Raw genomic sequence first — 12,839 nt, 5'->3', positions numbered from 1 at the left:
AGCAATCTCACATGTGGCCCATCCCTATAATGAGCTCCCCAGCCCAGATCCAGAGCATTGGCGACCAAGGTCTGTGACAGGGATGCAAAGGGAATTCCAACACTGAACTCAGGACTAATCACCAGCCCAGGGATGTAGTCCAGCACCCCCTAACTAACTGGTTTAGGCTGTGCCTTTTGGAACTGTAGACCAATGCCAGCCACATAAGTAAAGGCCGGAGATGAAGCCAAGCATGACAGGCCACATTTACATGCATGGCCAAACAACTGCAGGTTGGCATAAGCAATGGTAAACATGGTTTTTCGCATGGAAGATCAGGCTGACACAGCCTGAACACATATCTCCAGAAGGAAAGCTCTGTCTTGAGTTGAGCCAAGAATTGCAATATTAGGAAAAACTATTTCACCATGAGAGTGGTGAAGCACTGGAATGCTTTACCAAGAGAGGTGGTGGAATCTCCATTCCTAGAGTTTTTTTAAGTCCCAGCTTGACGAAGTCCTGGCTGGGATGATTTAGTTAGGCTTGATCCTAAGTTGGGCATGGGGCTGGACTAGATGACCTCCTGAGGTCCCTTCCAGCCTTAGGGGGTCTATGAACCTCTTAGCTGCTTAACTGGCCTCCTAGTGGATTTTTTTGTCATTTGTCAACAGGCCCAGGTCATAGCATGTGGAGTGTACCATATCAAAAGGTTCCTCTCCATTTGTACCAGAGATCTGCCCTTGATGAGCCAACTGTCAGAATACAGGAAGGCCTAAACCCTTTGATGGCTCAGGTAAGTGGCCACTGGCACCACACATTTTGTGAAACTCTTGGGGGTCAAGGAGAGGCCTGAAGATACTACATCTGTAGTACCCAATGATCTAGGGTGACCTCTGACCAGTCAAAGATGGTTGAAGAAAGAACCAAGCGGATCCAGATGAGCACTTCTTGCCTCCAGATGGTTTGTCAAACTGGGCTGCATGGGTGAGGAAGGATGACAATGATTAAAAGCTCGTGTCTCTATCGCTTGCAAGACTTTGGCAGTGGGAACAGCTGCAACTGCTTTCTTGTAGACTGTGGTACATACACACTCAGCTAGTGAAAGGTGGCATGAATGTCATTCAACCATGCATATTTGTGTGTGTCTGCTCCACAGAGTCATCAAATGCAAGATCCTGGACTGAGTCTGGATTTCTTGAAAGAGAACAGTGGTCTGAAGCCAGGAGCTATGCCTTATGATCACTGCCAATGCAACTACACTACCTGCCAAGTCAGCCGCACCTCACGCCATTTGGAGACCACCTTTTTGCTGTGGTACCCCTGCCTTACCAGGGTGCCAAATTCCTAGGCCAGATCTTCAGGAAGGGACTCCTTGAACTTATGGATGGAGTCCCAAAAGTTGGGATTGCAGGCTGACTATAATAATAATAATAATATATGGAGATACACATCTCACAGAACTGGACAGAACCTTGGGAGGTGATTAAATCTCATCACTTGCCCTCTTGGCAGGACCAAGCACCATCCCTAATCAATTTTTAAGTCTATTTACCCCAGACCCTTAAATGGCCTCCTCAAGGATTGAGCTCACAACCCTAGATTTAGCAGCCCAATGCTCAAACCACTGAGCTATACTTCCCCTCTCCTTATTTTCCTCCCCACAAGGCCTGTTCTTCTGGCCTCTATTTCAGGGGGCTAAAATGGTGTGCTCCTACTTGTCCTTTCTGTTGGCCACAGAGTCAACAGGTGAGCCTGGAGGTAGATGGGTGTATAGACACGCGAACCCACCGGCCATGGTGAACTAATTTTGGCCCTTTTGGGGGCAGGTGGGATGTAGATAAGGTTCACCTGAAAGTCCTGATAATTTTTAGGATCCCATCATGCACTGCCAATGAAAGGGTGGGAGGAGAGGAGAGAAACATTGGTGGAAGATGTTGACCTCATCCAGCAAGTTCACAAGGTGGTGAAAGACAGGGTGTGATCTGCATGTTTGTTTTCTGACTGAGTGTCGGGAATGTGAACCACAATGCCATAGTATGTAAGGGCACTCCAAGCCACAGGGAAGGCATGACATAGTAGGTATCCTTCAGTCTGCATAGACTATGGATTGCGCCCTTTACAGTTTAAATTGAGGACTTCATTTACAGCATCTACTGTAACTATGAAGACCCACACAAGAATGACAGTCCTTGCTGCATCTCTTGCAGATGTGGTGGGTGTCTGGCAAGTCCTTAGTGTGCTTTCTGTGCGCTCGCTTCTCCTCTGCTAGCTGTCTGATCCTCATCTCGCCCTTCCGAAGGCCCTTGTGTAACCCCTGCCTCCATCTGCTGTGGTCGTCTGCTAGTTCTTCCCAGTTGTCCAGCTCCATGTCTACCTCTCCGAGGTCTCTCTTGCAGACATCTTTGTAGCACAACTGGGGGTGTCCGGGAGGTCTTTTGCCAGAGGCTAGCTCACCATACAAGATGTCTTTTGGAATCCTTCCATCATTCATCCTGTGGATGTGGCCAAGCCAGCGGAGCCGACGCTGCCTGAGGAAGGTGTGCATGGTTGGGATTCCAGCTTGCTCGAGGACAGCGGTGTTGGTCGCTCTGTCCTTCCATGATATTCCAAGGGTGCGCCTGAGGCAGCGCAAGTGGAAGACATTCAGCCTCTTTTCCTGGCGGGCATACAGGGTCCAAGTTTTGCAGCCATAAAGGAGGGTGCTGAGGATGCAGGCTCTGTAGACTTGCATTTTGGTGTGAGTGTATAGCTTGTTGTTATTCCACACTCTCTTGCTGAGTCTGGACAGAGTTGTGGCCGCTTTTCCGATCCTCCTATTTAGCTCAGTGTCCAACAACAGGGTGTCAGTGATGGTGGACCCGAGGTAAACAAACTTGTGGACGACCTCTAACGTACAGAAAGGCATGACATAACCTTTTACTAATCCAGACTGAGCCCTCAGAGCATTCCAACAGCCAACTAGCACTTCCACAGGGAGTCAGAAAAACTCTTTAAAATCTTCTGGAAAGTGCTCAGCTACTATGGTAAAGATTGCAGCATAATAGAGTGAAGAAGCCAAACTACATTAGATATTAAGCAAGGCAGAGAATGCTTGATCTTTAAAGAGATCCCAGAAAGCAGACTTTACAAAGTGTTCCAATTCTAGATCCCTTGAGATGGGTTTGATGTTCTCAAGGAGAAGGAAGTCCTGTACCACTGTCTGCTAATGTGAGTAACAATAGGTAGTAGGATGAATCTGCAAAAGTATGAAAGTTATGGAAGTTCAAAGTAATCAGTGGAAAATTTCAGTCCCCAGTTGATACTCTGATTCACCTTCTTGCTAATGAAAGAACTCAGTTTCCTCAAGGACAGCATTAAATAGGAGGGAAGACGATGCTTATTTTGAGATAATTTTATTTTTCTAACTTTGTATACACTAGTGGCTTAAATTTACTCCTCAGAACTTGTGGAAGACAGGATCTATGGAACCAAGGCTTGAAATGTAGCTTGGAAGCATCTGCATATCCTGCAGTGATCTACCAAAGTCTCTGATTGTACTTTGTCATCATGGATGCTGCAGTTTCAAAGAGCTTCAAGACAGCAGCAGTAAATTTCTCCTTGGTGTGTGGACAAAGGATTTTTCTGTCTGTGAGATTATTCTGAGCAGCAGGGTGAGCCTGGCTAAAGGAGAAGTCAGAGAAAGTATCCAAGATCAAGCTCAGACTTTCCTCCACTGCCTATTATCTGCAAAAATGTCCTAATCCAGGATTAGAAACCAGATTGCCAATATCCTGATACCTTAAAATACTGTTGAGCCAGATGAAAATTTTGTCTCTAGCTCATTTCTCCTTATGTTGAATTCTAGCTTCCTATTAAGAGGATTTTTTTAAACCCAGCTCCATTTCAAACACTGTCTCTGAATTCAACTGCCGCAAGATCACGTAAAGAGAAAGGCAGTCTTCCAATAGGCAGGTCCCAACTCAATAACAAATCTTACAGTAAATCGAAGAACCAATATGCTGCCAGTGCAGAACATAGAGGACCCATGGTCACACACTTGTAGGGGAATGATGGGGAAGCAAGCAAGCAAGCCACTACCTTCTGCAGGCCACTGAGTGAAACTCAGTGTCTGAAATCATTTAAAATGTAGCTTCACAATAAATGCAGTACAGTAATCTGATCACATGATGAGAACAGTTTGGATTCACAGTGGAATTTTGAAGAGCTGACACTCTGTTCCAGCAGCAACAAAGCTGAGGGAAATCAACTTGGGTTCAATGAGTCCAGTGAGGTTTTGAACACAATGACTATTTGGCAGGACTCTGATTAACATTCATGTAGTATATCATGATATAATGGTTTTGATACTGTCTCACATGACATTTTCATAAACAAACTAGGGAAATACAACCTAGATAGCAGTATTATAAGGTAGGTGAAAAATTGGTTGAAAACTGTCCCCAAAGAGTAGTTATCAGTGATTCAAATTCAAGTGGGAAAGACATATCAAGTGAGGTCCTTCAAACAGCAGACCTGGGTCTGGTTCTCTTCAACAGCTTCATCTGATAACACAGAAAGCAAGCTGATATTTGTTGACGATACCAAGCAAGAAAGGATGGCAAGTGCTTTGAAGAATTCAAAAGGATCTGAACAAACCTGAGAAATTTCTTGATGTATATAGGATGAAATTCAATAAGGACAAATGCGAAGTATGCCATTTAACAAGAATCAATTGCACTCACAAAACAGTTAATGACTACCTAGCAAGGTGGAAAAGTATCTGGGGGTCTTAACAGCTCACAATCTACATGAGTCAACAGTGTAACATGTTGCAAAAAAAACCACACATGCTAGCAGCAGCAGGAATTCATAGGCAAGACACGAGAAGTAATTCTTGTGCCCTGCTCTATGGTAATATGACCTCAACTGGAGTATTGCGTTCAGTTCTGAACGCCGCATTTTTGTGAAGATATGAACAAGCTGGAGAAAGTCCAGAGGAGAGCAATAAAAATAATTACAGGTCTAGGAAACATGACATATGAGAGAAGACTGAAAAAAAACTGAATTTGCTTAGTCCAGAGAAAAAACTTAGTAGGAACATGATTATAGTTTTCAAGTATACAAAGGTGATTACAAAGAGGAGAAACATTTTTCTCATTAATTTCCAAGGAGAGGACAAAAAGTAATGGATGAAACTGTGGCAAGTGAGATTTAGGTTGTTGGACACAAGGAAAAACTTCCATTCAGGGTAGTTCAGCACTGGAATAATTTGCCTACGGACGCTGTGAAACCACCACCATTTTTAAAGCATATTAGACAGTCATCAGCCAGGAATAGTCTAAACCAGGGACAGTCAGACTTAACAGTTAAAATGCAGTACATGGAATCTTCTCCTCACTTCCCTCCCATTGGCCATTTCTACACATGCCACTTTCTGAAAAAAATTTTTCGAAAAAAGAAGGGGCCTCCGGAAGGAGGAGTTCCTTCCGGAAGACCCTCTGCGGGTGGGGGTGCTTCTACACGTTGTTTTGGAGTCCAGAAGAGCATCTTCTGGACTCCAAATCATGTGACCTTATGCTAATGAGGCGTGGGGAATTTGCATATGCACCTCATTAGCATATTTCAGGCCATTTATTAGCATGCCACTTTCAGAGAAAGTGGCATGTGTAGAAACAGCTACTCTCCACCTACCATACTGGGGCGGGGGGAAACTTGGAGCTTCTGCCTTGTGGCAAGAGGCAGGGTTAGAAGTTTCTGTAAGAGATAAGTAACGCCTGATGAAAGTGGGGAGCATAATTTAAGGTTTGTGCCTTCTCCCAACAGCTTGAGTCATGCCCTCCCCAATACATGCACATCCTCTTCTTCTCAGAGGCCCCTTCATGCAGTCCCAAGGTGTTAACACCTTATGGAGAGGGAAAGGCAAAGAGCTTGGAACCAAACAGAGAAACTGCTGCTCTGGCTCTGTGGGAAGAGGCATCAGCAAAAGCACTAATTCTTCCCGAAACTCCCAGATGTTTGCCACGACCTCTCCATTGTTGTAACTCCCAGATTCCCGGCACCAGCAGATGCCATGCGGGGCCGGGGGGGGCGGGGGGGCTGATGGCACTATGTCATGCCAGCAATAGCCAGGAGGAGAGGGACTACTGCCTCCATCTTCAACCCATTAGGAAGAGCCAGCTTAGGGCTTCAATCCTGTGGACCATGCCTGTTTAGGATTAGCCAGCATGGTGCTGGAGGGCTGAGACCTGGTGGGTACCTGTCACACGGCTGAAGCCTCAAGACTCCCCTTCCCTTAGGGCTGACACCCCAAGCTGTGGCAGACACTTCCATGGGTTAGAAACCCTGAGATGCCTCACCCCATGAGGCTGATATGACTGAAGCCCTGAGTTCCAGTAGGCAGCTTCTGTTGGGCTGAAGGTCCATGCCCTGCAGGCATGCCTGGCTTTCAAACTTCTAAAGATTGTCATTTGTCACCTGACAGTTTGGTCTAGACAATACTTAGTCCTGTGTGAGGGTCAGGGACTGGACTAGAAGACCTCTCGAGGTCCCTTTCAAACCTACAATTTTATTTAACTGAAATGTTAATTTGCTGGAATTTTTCCCTCCCTAGTATTTCATGCTAGATAAAGCTACTTCCTAATCTCCTTCGCAGTCTGGAGGTTAAATCAAAATTGTTTGTTTTCCAACTCCCTCCCATAAGAGAGTATACGATTGACTACCGTCCACCAACATTTAACTAGTTTCTCTAGAAGAGGCAGGTTATATGCTGCCTCCTTCTCTGAAGCCTGTCCTGACTGTGATAGAAAAAAGAGAGCCCTGACTTTTCATATACTAGAAGACTTCTGTGCCAGACTCTGAACATAACAGTTGCAAATAACTACAAAAAAAAAAAAAAAGCAACTTCTATCCAGAGACCACTTTTTTTCCCTCATTCCTTAGGACTCTGTGTGTAGTATTTTAAATGAAATAGCATGACCTCATGAAATCCTGCCCTCCCAACTTCACCTTAAAGGCCTCGCATATTCCCATCATGCTGCCCAAGTCCAACTATTGAGAATGGGGAAAGTGACTGCAGACAGACAGTCTGGCTGGCAGATTGTTCAGGGGGCAGAGGGGGGAGAGGAGGGGATTGCCACCACAAGAATCAATCAAGAGGTTTGTTGTAGCCACAGCTTCCCCATAGAAAGCCAAAAGTTTGTCTAAAATACTAACTAAATCAGTTAAGTAAATATAAACTTTTTAGGAAAAGCAACTTAATGCTGAGTGATCTTAGGTATCACTCCAAGAATCAGTTCAACTTAGCTATCTTTATATATCTTCAACATACACTGATTTAAATATGAACATATACCAAATATGCTAATTCTTGTGAATTCTTCCTAATGTTAACAAAAACAGGAAAAAGATTGGCTGTATTACCCATGAACCCCATAGTGCCCAAAGGCAGTGGGCACATGATGTACATAGTGTTTTACATGCATTGCCAGGATCAGATGTACGCATACTAGTCACTAGTGGCTGGCACATGAGACCTCTACCAAGAGCTAGTGTCGACAAGCCGTCATAATCACTGCTAAATCTATGTACTGACATTATTTAAGCAGTTACGTATCTTCACTGAAAATTATGTTCTAAAGGTCTTGGTGTTAAGTAAGGTTACCACCAGAAGGTGTCATACTTCAGAAATGTTTCTTCCACACAGGAAGCAACAGACACCTATTTCCCTGGGATCTCGGAAAGTAATCAATCCAACTGATTCTGTGAACCTGTGGAGATATGATATCATCCTTGACTATGGTGAAGACATCCTGGGTTCGAATCACACTATGGACATCAGTTTACGCACATCTGATGAGTTCCAATAAGAACGAAACCGGTCACATGCTAACGTGATTTCATTGGACGCTTATGCTAACAAATATAGTCAACCCCCATTGGGGCATGCTTACAGTTCATTCGCTTGTGAACGTAGCACACGTGGCCAACAGTTGTTGGTCCAATTATCTGGGAAAGTGATCAACTCAACTGATCTACCTATCTCCCTGTCCAGACTTCTAGTTATGTATTATATGTCTCATATTCCACACCTATCTGCATACTAAGCCAGTGGTAAAATAAAGAACTGCACAATTTACACATATAATGATAAACAGCATGAGGTGTCCTCTTTATGAATGGATTGTTCTTCTGTACCTTGGAGTGTAAGGAAACACAATGATTCCTTCACCTAAGCAGCAAGTTAATTCATATTATGGACTTATATTATGAAAGGAGGATCACAGTCAACCTGGCTGTAAAGCACTGCAATATTTGGGTGAGCAGCACTCTGTAAGACATAAGTATATTTAGTTAATTAAATACAGCCTCTAGAACACTGGGGCTCAAACTCTGCCTACTACTCACTCCCTCACCTATAATGGAATCTGTTGACCTGTCCATCCATCTCCCATTACTACACAGTTGGATCAGCAAAGTATTTTGGGCTGAAATCAGAGCTGTGGGGCAACCTGCGAAAGGGAAAAGAGCTGGGGCCGGGGGCAGATCGGGGCTGGGTCATGCTCCCTCCCCAGCACCTCTCCCCTGCACCCAAACATTCCTCTATGCCTCCCACACTTTGGGAATCACTGCTCTAGAACATGTTATATGTCACATATAACATAAAATCATAACCATTTGTTTTTATTTATTACTAGAATCCCTATGCTTTGTTTAAAAAAGTTATACTTGATTTTACTACAACATATCTAAGCATTTTATGTTAAGAACAGTGATATGAACTGGAATAATTTCTTTGGCAGCAAATTTGTGAATACGACACCAGTCCGGTAGACCAGAAGCCAAATACTCCAAGGAAATACTTGGAGGGCTAGAGTGTGCCTATCACTAACCTCCAGAGTAAGGCCACGGCCTGCAAAAATCAAGAGAGGTACATTTCCATTGCCCATGCTCTGTGAAGTTGTGGAGGTGAGCCATGGCAGGCACAGATCATGCTTCTTCAGATTAAGAACAAGGTAGCAAAGTGCCTCACAATGGTTACCCCTTAGGAGCATCACATTATACTTGCTCACTTGAACAGCCCAGAGGAAGCTTTTCATACCCATGCCAAAATTTATCTGACAGCAAAAACATGGAACACACTCAAAGCAGGGTTGTAAGGTTCCACCTTCTAAATGCTGGAGTGGAAGGGGTGCAACCCTCAAACTTCTCTAGCTTTGGTTTTAACTGTCCAGTCCTGCACTAGGGACTTAAGATCCAAACCTAAAACGCAGCACAATAGCATTTAAAAAAATGTAGATTTCTAGAACAGACAATTTAAGTTTTGAATGCGTTCAATTTTAAAAGTAACCAAATTGCCTGGTACTAGAGAGGTAGCCGTGTTAGTCTGCATCTTCTAGCACAATGAGTCCTGTGGCACTTTATAGACTAACAGATATTCTGGAGCGTAAGCTTTCGTGGACAAAGACCTGCTTCATTGGATGCATGAGTCGGGGGGGGGGGGGGGAAAGGAGTTCCAGAGGGGTATTTAAAGAGCAGGGTCCCAGTAAAAGGGAGAGCCAGAGCTGACAAGGTCTGCTCAGTAAGGGTGGAAAAGGCCCTTCATTGGTAGTATGTATGAAGAGAGAAAAAACAGGTCAGATAAGGGGAGGGAGGGGTATGGCCCATTCTCAGTCTAATGTGGAGATACCCAAGGTGTTAACATCTCCACATTAGACTGAGAATGGGCCAAACCCCTCCCCCCCCTTACCTGACCTGTTTTTTTCTCTCTTTATACATACTACTGATAAAGGGCCTTTTCCACCCTGACTGAACAGACCTTGTCAGCTCTGGTCCTCCCTTTTACTGGGACCCCACTCTTTAAATACCTCTCTGAAACCCCACCCTCCCACTCACACATCTGATGAAGTGGGTCTTTGCCCACGAAAGCTTATGCTCCAAAATACCTGTTAGTCTATAAGGTGCCAAAGGACTTCTTGTTGTTCTTGAATTGTCTGGGATCATTTCAAACTTCTTGAAATCTTGAGATTAATTTGAACCAAAAGATAAAACGATAGTCCTTTCCACTAAGGGCTAAGACTGAAAATGATAATTCACTGACTCATACTATTAGTGCTTTAGTGACATGACAGACTGTTTTCAAACAAACATTGGCAAAGACTAACAGTCATACTGAAGAGTTACTAGAAGGCCAAAACAGCATTTCTAATATTTTCATATTTGTTTCAATTAAGATAATGACAACAATTTGTAGGGTCAAACAAAGTTCTGTCCAACTTTTAAAGTGAGTATTTCATAAGCCACACAGGATCACTACTCTGGTCATTTGGTCTGATCTAATGAATCCAGCCAGCCACACAGCTCCGAAGGCAATGCTGCTACCATCAGCACTGAAGTAAAGGCGGCATAGTATGGTAATGCCATATTTAATTCTGTACTGCTGCTGCCTTTAGAGCTGGACATCTGGCCAGCAGCTGCCACTCTCCAGCTGCCCAGCTCAGAAAACAGTGCATCAGTAAGTGTGGTAATATACTTCCCCCTAGAATAAACTTGCAACCTGCCCCCTTTGGGTCAGGACCCGCAGTTTGAGAGAAACTACAGAGAAATCATGCATTTGTTGCCAGTTCGTCATAGCAAATTTCATCATTTATGTCATGACCAACCCAACAAAAATGTGATTTCTTCCCAGCTTAAGTAGATCGCTAGGTACAGGAAGCAACAGCAAGATGTAAATGCTAGGAAGTTAATGGAAAAACTCTACGGAGAACCAAAAAGACAGAGCCCTTCCTCCACAAGTTTTTAGGTTAATGGTAAGCAACCAGTGGCCCGGCGCGGTTCTACGTGCAGCCCACTAGCCACTCTGTTTACTGTTGCCCACAGACAGGATTGCCAGTTTCCACTGGCTTCCAGTGATATTCTTTCACTACCAGTATTACTAAAGTGACATGTGGATTAAGAAAGGGTGCATGAAATGAGGTTCATGCAGACTGCACCCATAGCAATGTGAACACTCTGCATCCAATCAAACCACTGCTACAGTTGAATGAGCATACTTTGCACATTCTAAGCATGCAAACGTAGTTAGCTGAACTTCCCTATCATAGGAGACTACCTTGATTTCAACAATCTTGCAGCTCACTTAAATGAAGGAGGGCCACTCATGCAGCCCACCCACTACCTTAGGCTACTTGTCATTGTTCTAGATTTTAAAAAGCAGCTTCACCTGTCAGATTTCCACCCATTCCTATCTCTTCAACAGCCATGTTACTTCCACTGATTAGCCACAGGCCATTCTCTCAAATAAGGCATGTCTCCACCCATATCCTTTTCACAGCTGGACTCCTAGTGCAGTAATACTCAAAGATTTTCTGTTAAGCCCTCCCCCCTCCAGGGACTCTGTCTACCAACCTCCACCCCACAGCAGCTGTGATCAGGACTGGAAGGAATTCCCTCCCTGACCTACTCTGAGTCTTGACAGACCCCTCAAAAGCTCTCCCATGTCCTCCTAGGAGGTTCATGGGCAGAGCCCACATTATGGAGACTAGAAAATCATGTAACTCATGTATCCGAAAAGGCATGCCCAGCTTTGCTTCTAGCTTTCTAAAAATAAAGTTTGCCAATCCCAAACTTGTGTCGTCGGATTTTAAAAGCAAAGTGTAATCATTTCACAAACGTTTCAAAATTACATCCACAAAACAGGAAAGAGCCTTGAGATAAAAACGCCCCTCTGCTTCCTTTTTCCTCACAAAGAAAAGCAATAACCAAAGTCCTCTGGAAGAAGAACTTTTGTTTTCCCGATTACCAGATTTCTTAGGCAAACACGTTTTTTCTCCCAAGAAACTGGCTGAGACCAAACCTTAGCACAAACCAAACCAACAAAAACACACTGCCTCAATGAGTTTAAAGCGGCAGAGAAACGAAGCACACACACAGGTTTCCCACGCCTAACGCGCCTGAGTCCCCGCTGCCCGAGCACTGCGGGTCCCAGTAGTGACCCGGGGCCGAAAATTAACAGCAGAACCACGAAGGCTCCCACTTGCCACGTGCAAGGAGCCCAGCGCTCTTCAGCGCCCCGCCTGGCCGGCGGCGGCAATCACCGCGCAGCAGGAGCGGTCCCTTTCCCAAACTTCCCGCTCCCTGGAGAGGAAGGATGAAATCACGTGGGGCCGCGCGGCAGCACGTGCCGGCAGCATCAGACCCTCAGGTTCTCAAGCCCAACGGCCGGCCGGTTGGAAACAGCGGTCCCGCCCCTCTCACAACCGGTCTCTCAACCCGCGCGCCACCGCCTCCTCCCTGACCCCGCAGCGCTCCCCGTCGTCACCCCGTTCCCCGGTACTAGCAGTCCTGCTCTCCCCGCCCGGGCCCCGCTACCTGGCACACGGCGTTGCGGAAGCCGCGGTAGGTCTCCTCGCCACAGCTCAGCGCTTTCTCCCGGGGGTCCCCCTGCTCCCAGCGCCGGTCGAACAGGAACACGGTCCGCTCCGTGGTCCCGCGCGGGCCTGACAGGCTCGGCCCGCCAACCCCACTGCCCGCCATCGCTGCCATGTTGGGGAGCGAACGTCGTAGAGACGGAAGCTTCGCAGTTACGGCTGCTTGAGCCTGGCCTGCCGGCGCGCGAGCTCCCCCGTCCGGCGCTGCCCTCGCAACCAGCAGCAGCCTTCGTTGGCAAGGGGGCGGGGCTGGGAGGCGGGCTGCGAGAGGGCGGGGCCTCCGAAATGGAACCTATCCCGGGGAAGGAGGACCCGGAAGTACGACAGCGAAGGGGGCAGGGTTGAGCTAGACTCCGAGTGCGACATCACAAGGAATCGGCCTGAGGAGGGGGTAGTTCCGTCTGTCCCGGAAGTGAAATTACTCGAGCAGGCATCATCCCTGCACGCACTAAACTA

At 45.9% G+C, this 12,839-nt stretch overlaps 1 protein-coding gene across 2 annotated transcripts in view; it reads right to left on the bottom strand.

Annotated features, from left to right (window-relative positions):
- SMCHD1 (structural maintenance of chromosomes flexible hinge domain containing 1) overlaps positions 1 to 12,608 on the bottom strand; it is a 207,175-nt gene extending 194,567 nt beyond the window's left edge. For both annotated transcript variants that reach the window (XM_074987361.1, XM_074987362.1), the window contains exon 1: positions 12,325 to 12,608. In XM_074987361.1, coding sequence (XP_074843462.1) covers positions 12,325 to 12,498 — 174 coding nt within the window. In that variant the 5' untranslated portion in view covers positions 12,499 to 12,608. The remainder of the gene's footprint in view (positions 1 to 12,324) is intronic.
- Between the last annotated feature and the right edge of the window lie 231 nt (positions 12,609 to 12,839).

Source organism: Carettochelys insculpta, chromosome 2 (genome assembly GCF_033958435.1).
Source record: "Carettochelys insculpta isolate YL-2023 chromosome 2, ASM3395843v1, whole genome shotgun sequence".
In the NCBI taxonomy this organism is placed as follows: domain Eukaryota; kingdom Metazoa; phylum Chordata; order Testudines; family Carettochelyidae; genus Carettochelys; species Carettochelys insculpta.
The sequence above is the reverse complement of the archived record's forward strand: the minus strand, read 5'-3'. Positions and strand labels throughout refer to the sequence as shown.